The sequence below is a fragment of the Hirundo rustica genome, chromosome 6 (assembly GCF_015227805.2).
Source record: "Hirundo rustica isolate bHirRus1 chromosome 6, bHirRus1.pri.v3, whole genome shotgun sequence".
Classification (NCBI taxonomy): Eukaryota; Metazoa; Chordata; class Aves; order Passeriformes; family Hirundinidae; genus Hirundo; species Hirundo rustica.
The window spans coordinates 51,903,297-51,916,099 of record NC_053455.1 but is presented as its reverse complement, the minus strand read 5'-3'; the positions used below and the strand labels follow the sequence as shown (position 1 = coordinate 51,916,099).

The following is a 12,803-nucleotide window of genomic DNA, read 5'->3' as shown; positions in this document are numbered from 1 at the left end:
TTTTTTGGGGGGCAACGATTCCTAAAGAGCAAATAAATACCTCTAATTTTTCTCAGTGATCTTCCTGGGATGGCTTAGATAGTGCTCAGAGACCACTCCTCCTCTCTCTGTTGGGATCAAACACCTGCCCAAGTGCAAGATTACCCAAATGGTATTGCTCCTGACAGAGGAAATTGTAAAAATACAGCTTAAATGGCACTGGAAACTCCTTATGTGAAACAACTCCATATCCAGTAGAAGTAATTTATTGAGGTGTTTCCGACCTTGGGTAGGGAAAGACGTTGTTTCAAACAAATTAAATTTAATATTTCTGCACAGTGTTCTGTATTCACAAACACCGGAGCCTCTATGACACACATCAGGTAAATTATGTGAGAATATGAAAATAAGTCGTTGGACATACTGGTAAATAAATACATTTACTCCAGAATACCGAAGAGTTTCTTTAAAAAATTAATTTGCAAAAGCACATTCTTGCAGCTTTATCTAAAATTCTCTAAAGTCTGAACAAAAAGGGAGATGCATGACTACTCGAAACAGGCCAAGACAGTCTTGTGTGCAAACAAGCCTGACATGTTACAGCTATGGTGAAAAAACATGTCTGGTGAAATGTCAGTTCTCATGACTAGGTCATTTTTTGTCAAATTTGATATATTCCATTCTTTAAAACACCATATGTAAAGAAAATATAGACCATAACATATGCAAATTCTACTGTATAACATCAGTTTATTTAAGAAAGGCAAAGAGATGAATCAGAAAATGTTTACTGTGGGAATTTAAAAAAAAATAAAAATAAAAAAATTAATTAATCTGTTTTTTCGTTTTTCTAGGGACAGAAACATTCATGTAGCACATTTTCTACTTCTTGAAGTTTAAGTAAACAAGTCAGAAACAAAAGTTAATTTTATTTACAGGCAGATATAGTCTCAACATATTCTCAAATGGGTATTTCTATAGCTGCTTCCAAACACCAGATGTTTCAGACTGTCATTAGCTGGATGAAGACAGTGTTGAAAAGTTCAAAATCAGCTCAGTGGCTACTAGGAACTCTAAGAAATGAACCACCTCTAGAGTATATACTTTCTGAGATACTTCTAGAGGTGCAACAAATTACAAAACATCCTCCACAGACTTTTTTTTTGTTTTGTTTCCCTGCTCTTGAGTATAAGAAATGGCTCAAAAAGGAGAAACAAAAGCCCTGGCCTTGTGATCATGGGGTAGAGATTGGCTCACTGTGAGGATCAATCCCACTGAAAAGTCAGATGAAAGGAAAAGCAGATGGTTCTTTGTAATTGATACTTACATGGAGAGCACGAGAGAGAACAACTTTTTGTAATCTTTTCAACAACAACAAAAAAATCACTTGCTCAAAATGATTTAAAAATATGACTCTTTAAAATACTCATTTTAAAAAATGACTCTTTTAGAGATATTTTGCAATCATTAATGCCAAGACAAATTAGTATCATGTTTTATGCTGTCATTGTGAACAGAGGGGAAAGAAGGTATCACCAAAGGAGTTTTCTTAAGACTGTGTCCATATTTATATGTGTGTGTGCACAAATGTTTGCACATCTAAACCTGGAAAATGTTGGGAAAGTCATAAAATAAACCCATCCCACACTTAATACTGACAATCCTGCTGGGCACATACATATGTCCCCTTTATACTTTGCATACAACTGTGAGAAACCTGATTTTCCTGTCGCCAAGCACAAGATTTTAATTTGATATAAAGTTAGTTTCAACCACCAGAAAATATATTTACAATTTTAGGATAATAAAAATTACTAAAACTCCAATATTTGTCTTTTTCATACATGTTTTTCAGTAAGCCACTGTAAGAGGTTTGTTTCTTGCAGACCTTGTTTCTTAGGGCAAATCTCTGTGTGATTTGCTAGTTCTCGTGCTGGTTCAGTTCCGCCCTATTTTATCCCTTAAATCATGGGCAAGGTTTTGTTCTTCTAAATGCTCTGTGGAGTTGCAGTAGTGACTGAGTTTGGCAGCACATTTAATGGAAAAGGTGAGCATTTTTCACCAAGATATTCAAGATCCCCCCTTTGAGTGTCAACAACTCTTCATGGGATGTATGTAAGAGCAAACTTTAGCCTCCCTTCCAAATCCAATTTTCTGAAATGTTCATGCCAGTAATGCCCAATTTTTGTGATTCAGTTAAGCCCACATTTAAACAAAGACAAGAAAACATGAGGACTCTGGCAGGGACAAACAAGGGTGGCATATGGAGACACAACAGAAGTTAGAAACATTCGTTACATCAGCAGGTTTGGGATTAGGCCTGACATGAAAATAAATGGGTGAAAAAGACATCATGAAGACATCTGTACAGAAATCGAGCAGTTCAGATGAGAAACAAATGGTATGGGCAGAGTTCTTCCCAATAAAACACAACAGAAGCAGTGACCATCAGTCTATCACTGAACACTGAAATCCATGCCTCCCTCTAAGCAGTGCCAAGCAGCATGCCCGTTCTCTGGCAGGAAATCCCCTCCTGCCATTCCCAGCACATGCCACCGCCCAGCCTGCATGCTGGACTTCCTCCACATCTGCAAACGGAGCTTGTTTGCACTTGGGTTTGCTTCTCTGCAGCTGCACTCCTTGGATTCTGTGCTGCCTTTTTCTGGGCTTAGGGCTCAAAATAGTGCAAGTACAACAAAAAGGTGTTCTCTTCTGCAAGGCAATGTGAACACAAGGAAAGTTCAAGTAGCTTAAAGGGCCACAGGTCCCAGTTTTTGCCTTCAGGAGGAGCTCTTTCTTCAGGATTGGGAGACGTGTGATTTAATGGCTTCGGTTCAGCATTTTCTGTGCTAAGCTTCCATGCACGTCTCTGCAGCCGTGTCCTCTGACTGGTGACAGACACACAAGGTAGGGGACAGCACACGGGGACAAGCATGCACTGTGACAGAGCAGGGTGACAGCGAGCCCGGGAGAGCTGCATTGCTCCGTGATAAACACGCTGTGTGTGCTTTTCTGACATGGCTTGCATGAATGCTAAGAGGGGCTCTCATCCTCCAGATCCAGGCAGATAGAAATGAAGAAGAAAAAGAGAAAGGAAGATTATTTTCTCACAAGCAAGCATACCCTCTGATGGGCACTGTAAAATCAACCTAGTTCTATGGGCATCATTTACATCATGCTCCTAGAGTCAAGCTCTGCTACACTAGAGTAAAGGATCCTGGCACCACAAAATCCCATGTAGAAAGCACACTATTGTCAGGAAGCTTACATTCATCATACAGGTGGCAGTAAATCAGAGAATGCTGAAAACTACTGCAGTAGGAAAACAGGACTTGGGAAATGTGGCCCCTATACTGTGCAGGTGCTGAGCCTTGAGGTGCAGTTCAAGAAACCAAAAAATGTGGTCCAGTAAGTCCTAAGTACCACCCTGAGAGTGCAGAGGGGTGAATCCCTCTTGCATGTTTCACAGGGCTCGGTCAGAAACCTGTTCAGCACTTAAAAATTCCCAACGACCTTGAACTGCCCAACTTGATGAATACCCAGGTGGAAGATTATGCAACCAGAACTGAAGGCCACCCTACTTCAAAATGAGAACATATACACAGCAATTTAATACGCTTTAATTCACAGATGTTGACTTTGTAGAGCTTTCGCCGACTTAGTGTTCTTAAGTGTCGCCATATGGAAAAACCTGCACACGTTTGAAAGAAGAGAAGGTTATAGATGGGGTGGAAGAAAAAAATAAATCAGGAAACTTAAAGCAAAACAAGGAATTCCAGTAACACAGATTACCAAGAAGCTGAAAAGCACCTACTACCTGCCAGAAAGTATTTGAACTGATACCAAATAGGAATTCAAATGGACTTGTGCAATGGAGTCCAAAAGACAGAATAAACACTGCTTTTTAAAACAGGGGTTTGGGGGTTTTGTTGGAAAGAAAGAAAGCCAAGAAAAACCTTGTCATAGTATTACTGGACTCAGTAACTCTTGAGAATCCCTCGGTTAGAGCTATATTCCACAATCAGCTTTTTGAGATGACACTCTTAGAAATCTTGTAAAAGTACATATCACTGCTGCAACCCTACTTTAAAACAGAAGTTAGAATTAACACTACACAATTTCTTTTCATCCCACATTGTAAAACACTGAATCCCTAACTAAATACAATTAGGAATGAAATAGAGCCTTATTGTTTGGTTTCTTTTTTTTTTTTTTTTACTTAGGAAAACTTAGTGCTCTTGATTTAAATATTTTGCTGAGCATCTTTTCAGTTCCTGACACTTACTCGGTGTTCCCATGTTTGTTTGGGGTCATTCTCATAAATAAATTTGCATGAAACTTGATTTCAGTGCAACTTAATTGCCTGGTGAGAACTCTGTAGTTACATGGTTTGGTTTTCCAGTATTCTAAAGTGAAACAGTTTGGTCTTCAGGATAAAGTTCAAAATGGAGACCCTCTGTCTCCTAGTGCTCACCCACAGCAACAGCTGGAACAGTAAGGAATAATAACATTCCTGGTCAGCAAAAAAAAGCCTTCTGCTAATCCAGGCATACAGCACTACGCGTCAGTGATTTTGTCTAGAAATACTGTTCTTTTCTTGGGTGAAAAATTTATATTTTTAGTAACAAATACCAAATCACATGTAAGGCAGCAGGAAATGAGGCGGAGCCTTTACTAGAAAGCATGGCTCTATTTGTGTTTAGCACTGGAAATACTGCCCTTCAGAAAGAAATGTAGTGGTGCACAAACCAGCAGCATCATTAGGCAAAACCCAAGGAAAGCATATTGTTATATAATATGCATATATATATATATATATATATATATATATATATATATATATGTAGCTATGTTATGTTTTTCCAGCAGGACTATCAAGCTCTGCTCATACATCAGCTGAGGAAATTGCTGGAAAAAGCAGTTGCCTCTCAACTAAGCCAACTTGGTACACCTGTAACTACTTGAAAGACTATTTTATTTGAGCTTAAACCACATCTTTGAAAAGGTTTTTAAAATAGCTAAAAAATGCTGTAGTGTTTAAAGACACATCAGGATCAACAAAGTTCTGCTTTCTAGATGGCCAGGAGATTCTCCCTAGGGAAGAGAACAGGATGGGAATAATTGGGTTGTCTTGTGCTGGCCCAGACCTCCTGCTGGAGGTGCCAGGGCTCATAAACTTCTTTTAACACTCAACATCAAAGGCTGGACTTGATGATCTTGGAGGTCTTTTCCAACCTTACTGATTCCATGAGCAGCGTCCAAAGCCCATCCAACACACTCAGGTTTTGTGTACTGGTGAGATTTTCTGCACTGGCAAAATAAGTGATCTCATGATGTAATTTCCCAGCACATGAAGACTAAATGTTAAGATTACACTTGTCTAGATAGTAGGCCTTAAAAAAAAAAACAAACAAACAAAAAAAAAAAAACCACAAACAAACAAACAAACAAACAAAACCCCCCAACCTTAATATTCAAAAGAGGTGAAACTATTCCTGATGTTATTTGGTAAGTCAACATAGAAAAGGTACATGATTTCCTACGTGATGTTCAGGAGTGCCTAAGAGAATTAGGAAGGGCACTCTTGCCAGGACTTTGGAATTCTCATCACTTGGTGTGTCCTCTTCACACTGACAGATTGCTGCAGTTACAGTCTGGCAATCTGCATGGAATTGCAGGATCAGAAGCTTATTAAAGCTTCCTAAATCTCCTAAATGCAACTCAAGCTTCAAACCAAGCTTAAGGAAAGAAAATTTTGAACAAATAATCTCCTTGCAGTTTCATCCAAACCGTAAGCATTAAACTTAGCTAGATTTTAATGTTAAAATTTATAAAAATGTTTATGAATTACATTCTGTTACTTTAAGAATTACTCTTACACTTCAAAAATTACTGACACTTCTAATGGCATTGTGCCAACTGGGACAGCCTCAGTAAGAAGCCACAGGTATAGGCTGAAATGTGAGAAACACTGTAAACATCCCAGCTCAGTATAAAGGTCGTCAGAAATCATGAGGTTCATTGTTTTTAAATCAGATGTGCATGACAGAGTCAAAGTGGGCAGTAACAACTGCTCCAAACAACTGAGTCATATCCAAGGGAAAAAAAAAAAAAAAAAAACAAAAATACAAAAAGGCAATTTTCAGCAAAATTGCCAATTTTCTCAGTTTGCTACATAAAAGCATAAATAGGTGGTTGCATTAACTGAACCTCTACAAAGTGTTCAGGAATAATAGTTTTAAAACAACAGATACTGGGAAGTAAAACACAACCAAAACCACTCACTGTCAGAAGGAATAGTGTATCAGATGGTTTGCCCTTTTTTATGCACTTTTAGTAACCAAAAATAACACAAGGTAAAAAAATTGAAGCCTCACTTAAATCATTGACAAGATTTCCATAGAATTCAACAACATCAAGATTTGATCCTAAGAGATTGGTTAGTTACGTGGTTTCTACATAGGTGGCAGAATACTTCACATTTTGGTTGGCTCAGGGAGCATTAAACTGGGTTCTGAGCACGGTAACACCACATGTCATCCACCAGCCTCAAAGCACTCCTGGAAATCCTCTCAGCAGAACAGAGATGGATGCAGCCAGGCCAAAAACCAGGAGTTCCATTCCACTGGTTGGAACTGAGGCACAAAGAGATTCCAAGATTTGCACAATGTCAGACATTCCATTGGGATTAAAGCCCAGGTGATCCAATTCCCAGGACTGTGTTGAATCAGCCTAGAAGACTATGTTGCTTTTAACACAGATTTTGACTCTTCAGGACTTTTTTGCCTGTACCCAAGCACAGAATAGATCATGAGTATTCAAGGTCCTTGTGAGGTTCTGACTCTCAAGTAGGACTATGTTACGGTTCATGTGCTTAACAAGCTTTTGTCAGAGAATTTTCAAACTGCCATTGCAGACTTAAATAAAACCATGATAAGCTTCCAGTGTTATTATATAATCCAATTATGATGTGAATAGGGAAGGTTTTTTCTCAAAAATGTACGCATAATTCATCTGAACAGTGTTCTCTTCCTAGAGCCATTCAGCAAACCAGAGTACTGGTTCCATTAAAGAGTTTCAGGAAAGTCATTTAATTCAAGTCTTCTCTGTGAAGGTATAGATAAACATACCCTTACTGAAAAAGGGGAGTCGAAAATGTATAGGCAGTTAAATAAAATACAACATACAAAATAAGTTTTAATGTGGTTTCATCCAATATACAGGCATTTGTGAGTATCAGCTACTGAGCTATAGTTCATAGCAAAACACCAAAGCATTGCGATAGTTGTGCAAATTCTTTTCTTAGTTCCTTGGCGAGCAACAAAAAGAACTGAAGAATATCTACATAATTAATTCCAAACACTTACAGAGCAGAACCCTAGAAGGTACTTTTTGTACACGAGGAACAACAGGAACCTGATTCCATTAAGTAGCACATACAAGAGAAGCCTGCACCTACAGTTAGATTAACTCTACTGTAAGACTTATATGTATAAAACTACTTTATTCTAGTAATCAAAATGAGGCCTTTTTGAGAAATCTGAGTCATCAGCCCATAATTCTAATAAAGGTGACTGCTGTGCTTTCCTTAATTGCCAAGCAAAGACACCTGATTGGTGAGCACAGGCTTCTGTAAAAGCAGGAACAAATCTCACAAATGATGTTTTAGGAGGTCAATGGGATAGTATGGGGCAAATAGTTAGTATGCCACAGGATCAAACCCAAAATCTTCCCTCTGACGCCTGCAATACATTAGGAGAAACCTTCTCTGCCCAGAACATCAGGCAACCCCCTGTCCTGTCCTACTACAATAAACAAACACAAAATAATCTGATATTGGTCTAGACTCATCATCCCTTCAGGGCAAAAACTCTTCTTTCCCCATCCTTGTTTTAGCCTCCTGTGAAATTACAAATTAATTAATAATAAAATTTGGAAAAAACTATGATATAAGAACAAAGAATGATTTTCCATAGTAAGGACTGGATTGATTTTCTGGTTTTTTTTTAATAGGAATCACCCAGATAGGAGTAAGATTTTAATAGCAGAAAAGCAGGTCTAATGCCCAATACTTTTGGAGAGCTCACTGGTGTCTCTTCTTGTTTAAAGCCCCTCCTTTGTTCACCACAAAGGAACAAAACCTCAGAAAGTTTGAATTGATGGCATTGGTTCCCCATGACCAGTGAAACTCTGTGGTGTCATTTGACTCCACAATAATATTTTTCAATTGTGCAGTCACCAGATTTTATTACAGAGCCTTTTCACTCCAACTCTTCCTTCAGTGCTAGGACCTCATGAGGATAGCCAGTTGGGAACTCCAGCTCTATTGTAAGGCAACTTGAATAGCAAGAGATTTGCCCAGTAATTATTACAAAACTGTTCTTACTGATTTCTTAACAGCAGAATTCATAACAAGAGCCTGACATTACTGTTTTATGTGCCATATATTTTCCTACAAAAGGAACAGAGTGATGCCTAGCTTCTAAAAAATAAACTATTTTAGGCCACCAACACATTTCAGCTCACAATATCGCTTCCAATCTTTTGGAAAAAAAAAAAAAAAAAAAAAAAAAGGAAAAATAAGGCAGAACTACAAAGGGACTTTAACAGCCTGCCTCCAGGCTTGTGGACAGCTCTGCTCATTGATTTGCAACCAATGGTTTGGAAACTGAATGTTTACTGAGAAAAATTCAGATTATATTTTAGGCAAGCTTTTTTATCTGCTACCTTTTAATGTGTTAATTTACTCTCCTGAAAAGCCAAAGGGCCAAATTCACCCCTCTGATAAGGCTTCTATTGTAGGAGCATCACTGAATGCGCACCAAAGGCATTATTCATCTGTGGAGAGATCACTGAGCAATATTGTCAAACACTTTTGAGTTGCACATCCTTGAAGAGCAGATTAAGGAATTGTAAAGAGAATGAGAAGGAACAGAACATCAGAGATGAAGAAAATTAGATAAAGGGCCAGGAAGAAACTGTTTGATGTAAACAGAGTGACAAGTTAGATTAAGAACTCTCATTAAAGCATGCAGTATTTGCCCATAAGCAATTCAGGCAAGGAATTTGTTTACAACTCTGCCAAAATCAACAGCAGCTGCGAAAAATCATCTATACTGGGATTTTAAATAACATTAAATCTACTGTATCCAAACATTCACTAAGACTGTGTGAAGGAAATACACAGCTTGGGGCCATTCTGTTCTTTGTCACACTGAGTAAACAAGGTTATGCCCTGCTGCACACTGAATGCAGGTCCAGCAGATGTTATGAACAGGAGTGTATCACTAACTACTCCTTGGTTACTTCAGTGTGCACCTGTCTCTGAAAATACTTACTAGTACCAAGATTTTATTACTGATGGGGAAGAAAATGCAACTTCATGAGGAAAATGTAATTTCAGGTACGACTCTACGCTAAGACAGAACCTGGTTTGACTTTTCCACATCAGGAGGACAAAATTTAGAGATGTGCTGGAAAGCTTTTGGTATCACTTTGCATGTGACCTCCACCAGAAAACATCCAGCAAAAATTATCCATCAGAAATTATACAGATTCAAAATTAATCTTTGAAACTGCTTCCAGAGCAGATAGCAAAGGAAGAGTGAATCAAATAACAAGAGTAGCCTTGCTCAACAATAGTGAGGAATTAGAGTTTTGGCAAAGGGCATTAGGAACAAATCGTATTCTAACTGAACCAGATTTAATGAGAGTTCCTCATTCTTACTCCCAGGTTAACATCCCCCTCTAGTGACCTCAATTTATTGTGGGGAGTTTTTCCCTCAGCAGCTCGTTGGCTGATTGCCCTGTACGATTCTGTTAAGATGATGGGAATTTGAGTCATCACTTTCCTCCTGGCATGGTTACAGGTTAAAAAAAAAATACCTGGCTGGGAAGAACATGCAGTGAGAGTGAAGTTACACAATGTGCTGGCAGCAAGGTTGTCCCAAGAAGCTGAACTTGCAGCCTTTCCCCAGCCCCTCATTCTCACCCTTGTGCAGGAGTTCACTGCACATGAGTTTCCTTTCATGCCAGTTCCCTGGGGGGGTCATGGTATGAGTCAGACCATTGTTATGATCTGGGTTAAAAATAACCCTTCCTAAACCAACTCCACCACTAAGGCCAGCAGATTGTGTACTTGCACCACGAGACGCTCGGTTCCTTTGACACAGTGTTGTGCACGGACAGAGGCAGAAAACTGTGTCAGGTGCCACTTTCTCAGGCTCTAAAGTAAGCATTTGACTGGCAAGGCACAGAATTCAAACCATGCAGATCCAGCCATTCCCATGCTGCAGAGTTCTCAAAATCCACATCACACCTAAATACCAGCATTGGGAATTCCTGATTGGTTTTGCAGTAGTCCAAACAAAAAATTCTGGTGGTCACTGGAGCTAGTTTTTAAAGGCTGGCATGAGGTAAGCAGAGACCTAAGGGCCTTCTCTGTTAACTCTGAAGTGAGATGACAGATGAGGATGTGAAACTGTGGGAAACTACCAGCGACAGAGGCAAACAAAGCACCCGAAGCCAAAGTATCACCCTGCAGCTCGTGACTCAGCACTTCAATCAATCATGGAGGGAACCGATGCTTGTTTCACTCAAACAAAAGGTGTCTTTCCATTTTATACCACTGCATGGAAAGGCTCCTTGCAAAAAGATGGGGGGGGGGGGGAGAGAAAAAGCTTCCTGTTAATTAAAGATAATATTTGACATGCTGAGTCTTTCAACAAAACACTGTTTAAAGCCAGCAGACCTTCTTCCCATGGATTGTTAAAAAGATTAGAAAAAATGCTGGCAATTATTTGTTTTCATCTCTTATCTGAAATTCCTTTGCCTGTATACTGGGAAGGAGAGCTGAAGGCAAAGGTGAAGAGAGCATATTTCTTTTTTTAGTTGGAATGATGCAGTCCAAATGGCACGACCTTGAGGAGAGTTTCATGGCCTGTCCCCTACAATCAAAAAGGGCCTGTCAACTATGAGACAATCAGATTACATTGGATAATCTCTGTTTCTGCAGTGCAAGAGTTGATAAGGAATAAAAAGGAGGGCCTGAACACCCACAGTATAAAACACAGCTACTACTTCACTTGCATTTTTACACCCTTCTGGTGAACGTATGAATTCTATTGCTCTGTGTGCCATTCTGGACAACATTGCACAGAACAATGGTAGCATGACCATTATTTTTAAGGATGTTATACAAGGTAGTTTCAAGCTGCAGCTCCTGGCTTTTGAAATGTTCACAAGAGAAGATAACAATGGCTTGTTCTTTGCTTGTGTTTTGTTTCGAAATGTTATTTGTTTATATATCCCAGATAGATCAGAAAAAAGGAAAGGCAAAATCTGCACTGTTTTAAGCTATTCTGTGTCCTGCCAGTGTCACATTTGTATGCAGCATACACTAGATTTGCCTAGAAGGATTTAGCTCAGTAGCTGGCACGTTTACATCAGAGAACAGTATACACAGTTTCAATCGATTTCAAGCATTCTTACAATGGGAAATAAATATGAAAAGTGGTTGTTGCTCAAAGTTCAAAAAATGCAATCAACAAATTGTAAAAGCTCAAAAGGCCAGACAAATTTAATAAAATATTTCCATTTACCTTCCTCAGCTTTACACAGCCTGTTCAAAATAATAAGATTCTCTTCAGAGTGCCTTTATCCAATTGCTTATATCACTCCATACAAAATATGTTTGAATTACCACAGCAATACTAGGATATAAATTCCCAGCCCACAAAATGCCAAATTGAACATAAGTTATGCTTTCTTGGCATCAAGATGTTTTCCTTTTCCCTTTCTGTACTGCAAATATATTTCCATTTGAAACAAATTAAAAAGCATGTAGATGTTAAAACATAATGACAGCTTAGAATTCAAGTGACTTGTGCAACATTATTTTGTGCTTTCCACTTCTCCATTTCCTCCTACTGCAGTTAAAATTCATCATGCCCTACTACATGTACAATAGTAATGAATCAAGTTCAGTCCAGTTGAGGTTCTCAACCTTCAGACTCAGCTTTACACTACAAGAGATCCTTGCACAATCAAAAAAAAAAAAAGTGCATCTTTTTTCCTCATCTTTCTCTTACGCAGGATGATGTGAAGCTCTGATTAGTTGATGCAGGAATGCAACCTTGAGGTACGATTGCAGCCTCAGAATGATTCTTAAATGTAAAAAGAAACTTTTGGAGCGCTCACGCCCTTCCTGGATTTTAAAAAAAGACACCACTGTCATGGTGCTACTGGAGCCACGGTACAGTACATCATGGCACACATCCATAACATAACCAGGGACGTGAGAGACAACTCCTGTTTACAAAAACTTGATGTCACTTCCAGAAAAATATGACAGGAACAGCAACAAAAAAAACGGGAAAATAAAATTTCCTGAATGTTCTGAATTTTTAGAAGATTTCCTTTTACTTTGTCTTCAGCAACAGAATGGTCCTCCACAACTGCGTTTTCCCCTGACCTTTTTAGTAAGGACCGTAAGCGACATCAGCAGGAACTGGGAATCATATGGCAAACTACTTCCTTCGAGAGGATGCTCACCCACGCCCCTTTACTCACAAGCCAGCTTGCTGTCAAAACTGGAAAGGGCAATGGAAAAGGCTTGTAGTGCACACATCGGGTAGTTGTAGTCCATGGTGAACACATCCTCAGCCACGCGGCCAAACTGCATCACGATGTAGTCAGCTGCAAGAAAGGTCAGAAAAGTTGAAAAGCGTTACTGTTGTTTGCAGCACCCACCAAACAAGGATGCATCCAACACTACCCTCTGTCCCAGAGCAACGAAATACCAACTAAACGTGCTCACTCATCAA

General features: G+C 39.1%; 1 protein-coding gene across 9 annotated transcripts in view; it reads right to left on the bottom strand.

The window, feature by feature from the left end:
* Positions 1–706: 706 nt before the first annotated feature.
* Positions 707–12,803, bottom strand: part of TUB (TUB bipartite transcription factor) — a 146,190-nt gene continuing 134,093 nt past the window's right edge. For 8 of the 9 annotated variants that reach the window (XM_040066024.2, XM_040066025.2, XM_040066021.2 and 5 more), the window contains one exon: positions 6,766–12,675. In XM_040066024.2, the coding sequence (XP_039921958.1) occupies positions 12,542–12,675 (134 nt within the window). In that variant the 3' untranslated portion in view covers positions 6,766–12,541. Of the gene's footprint in view, positions 3,031–6,765; positions 12,676–12,803 lie in introns of those variants that run through there. The other variant, XM_040066023.2, reaches the window with a different exon arrangement.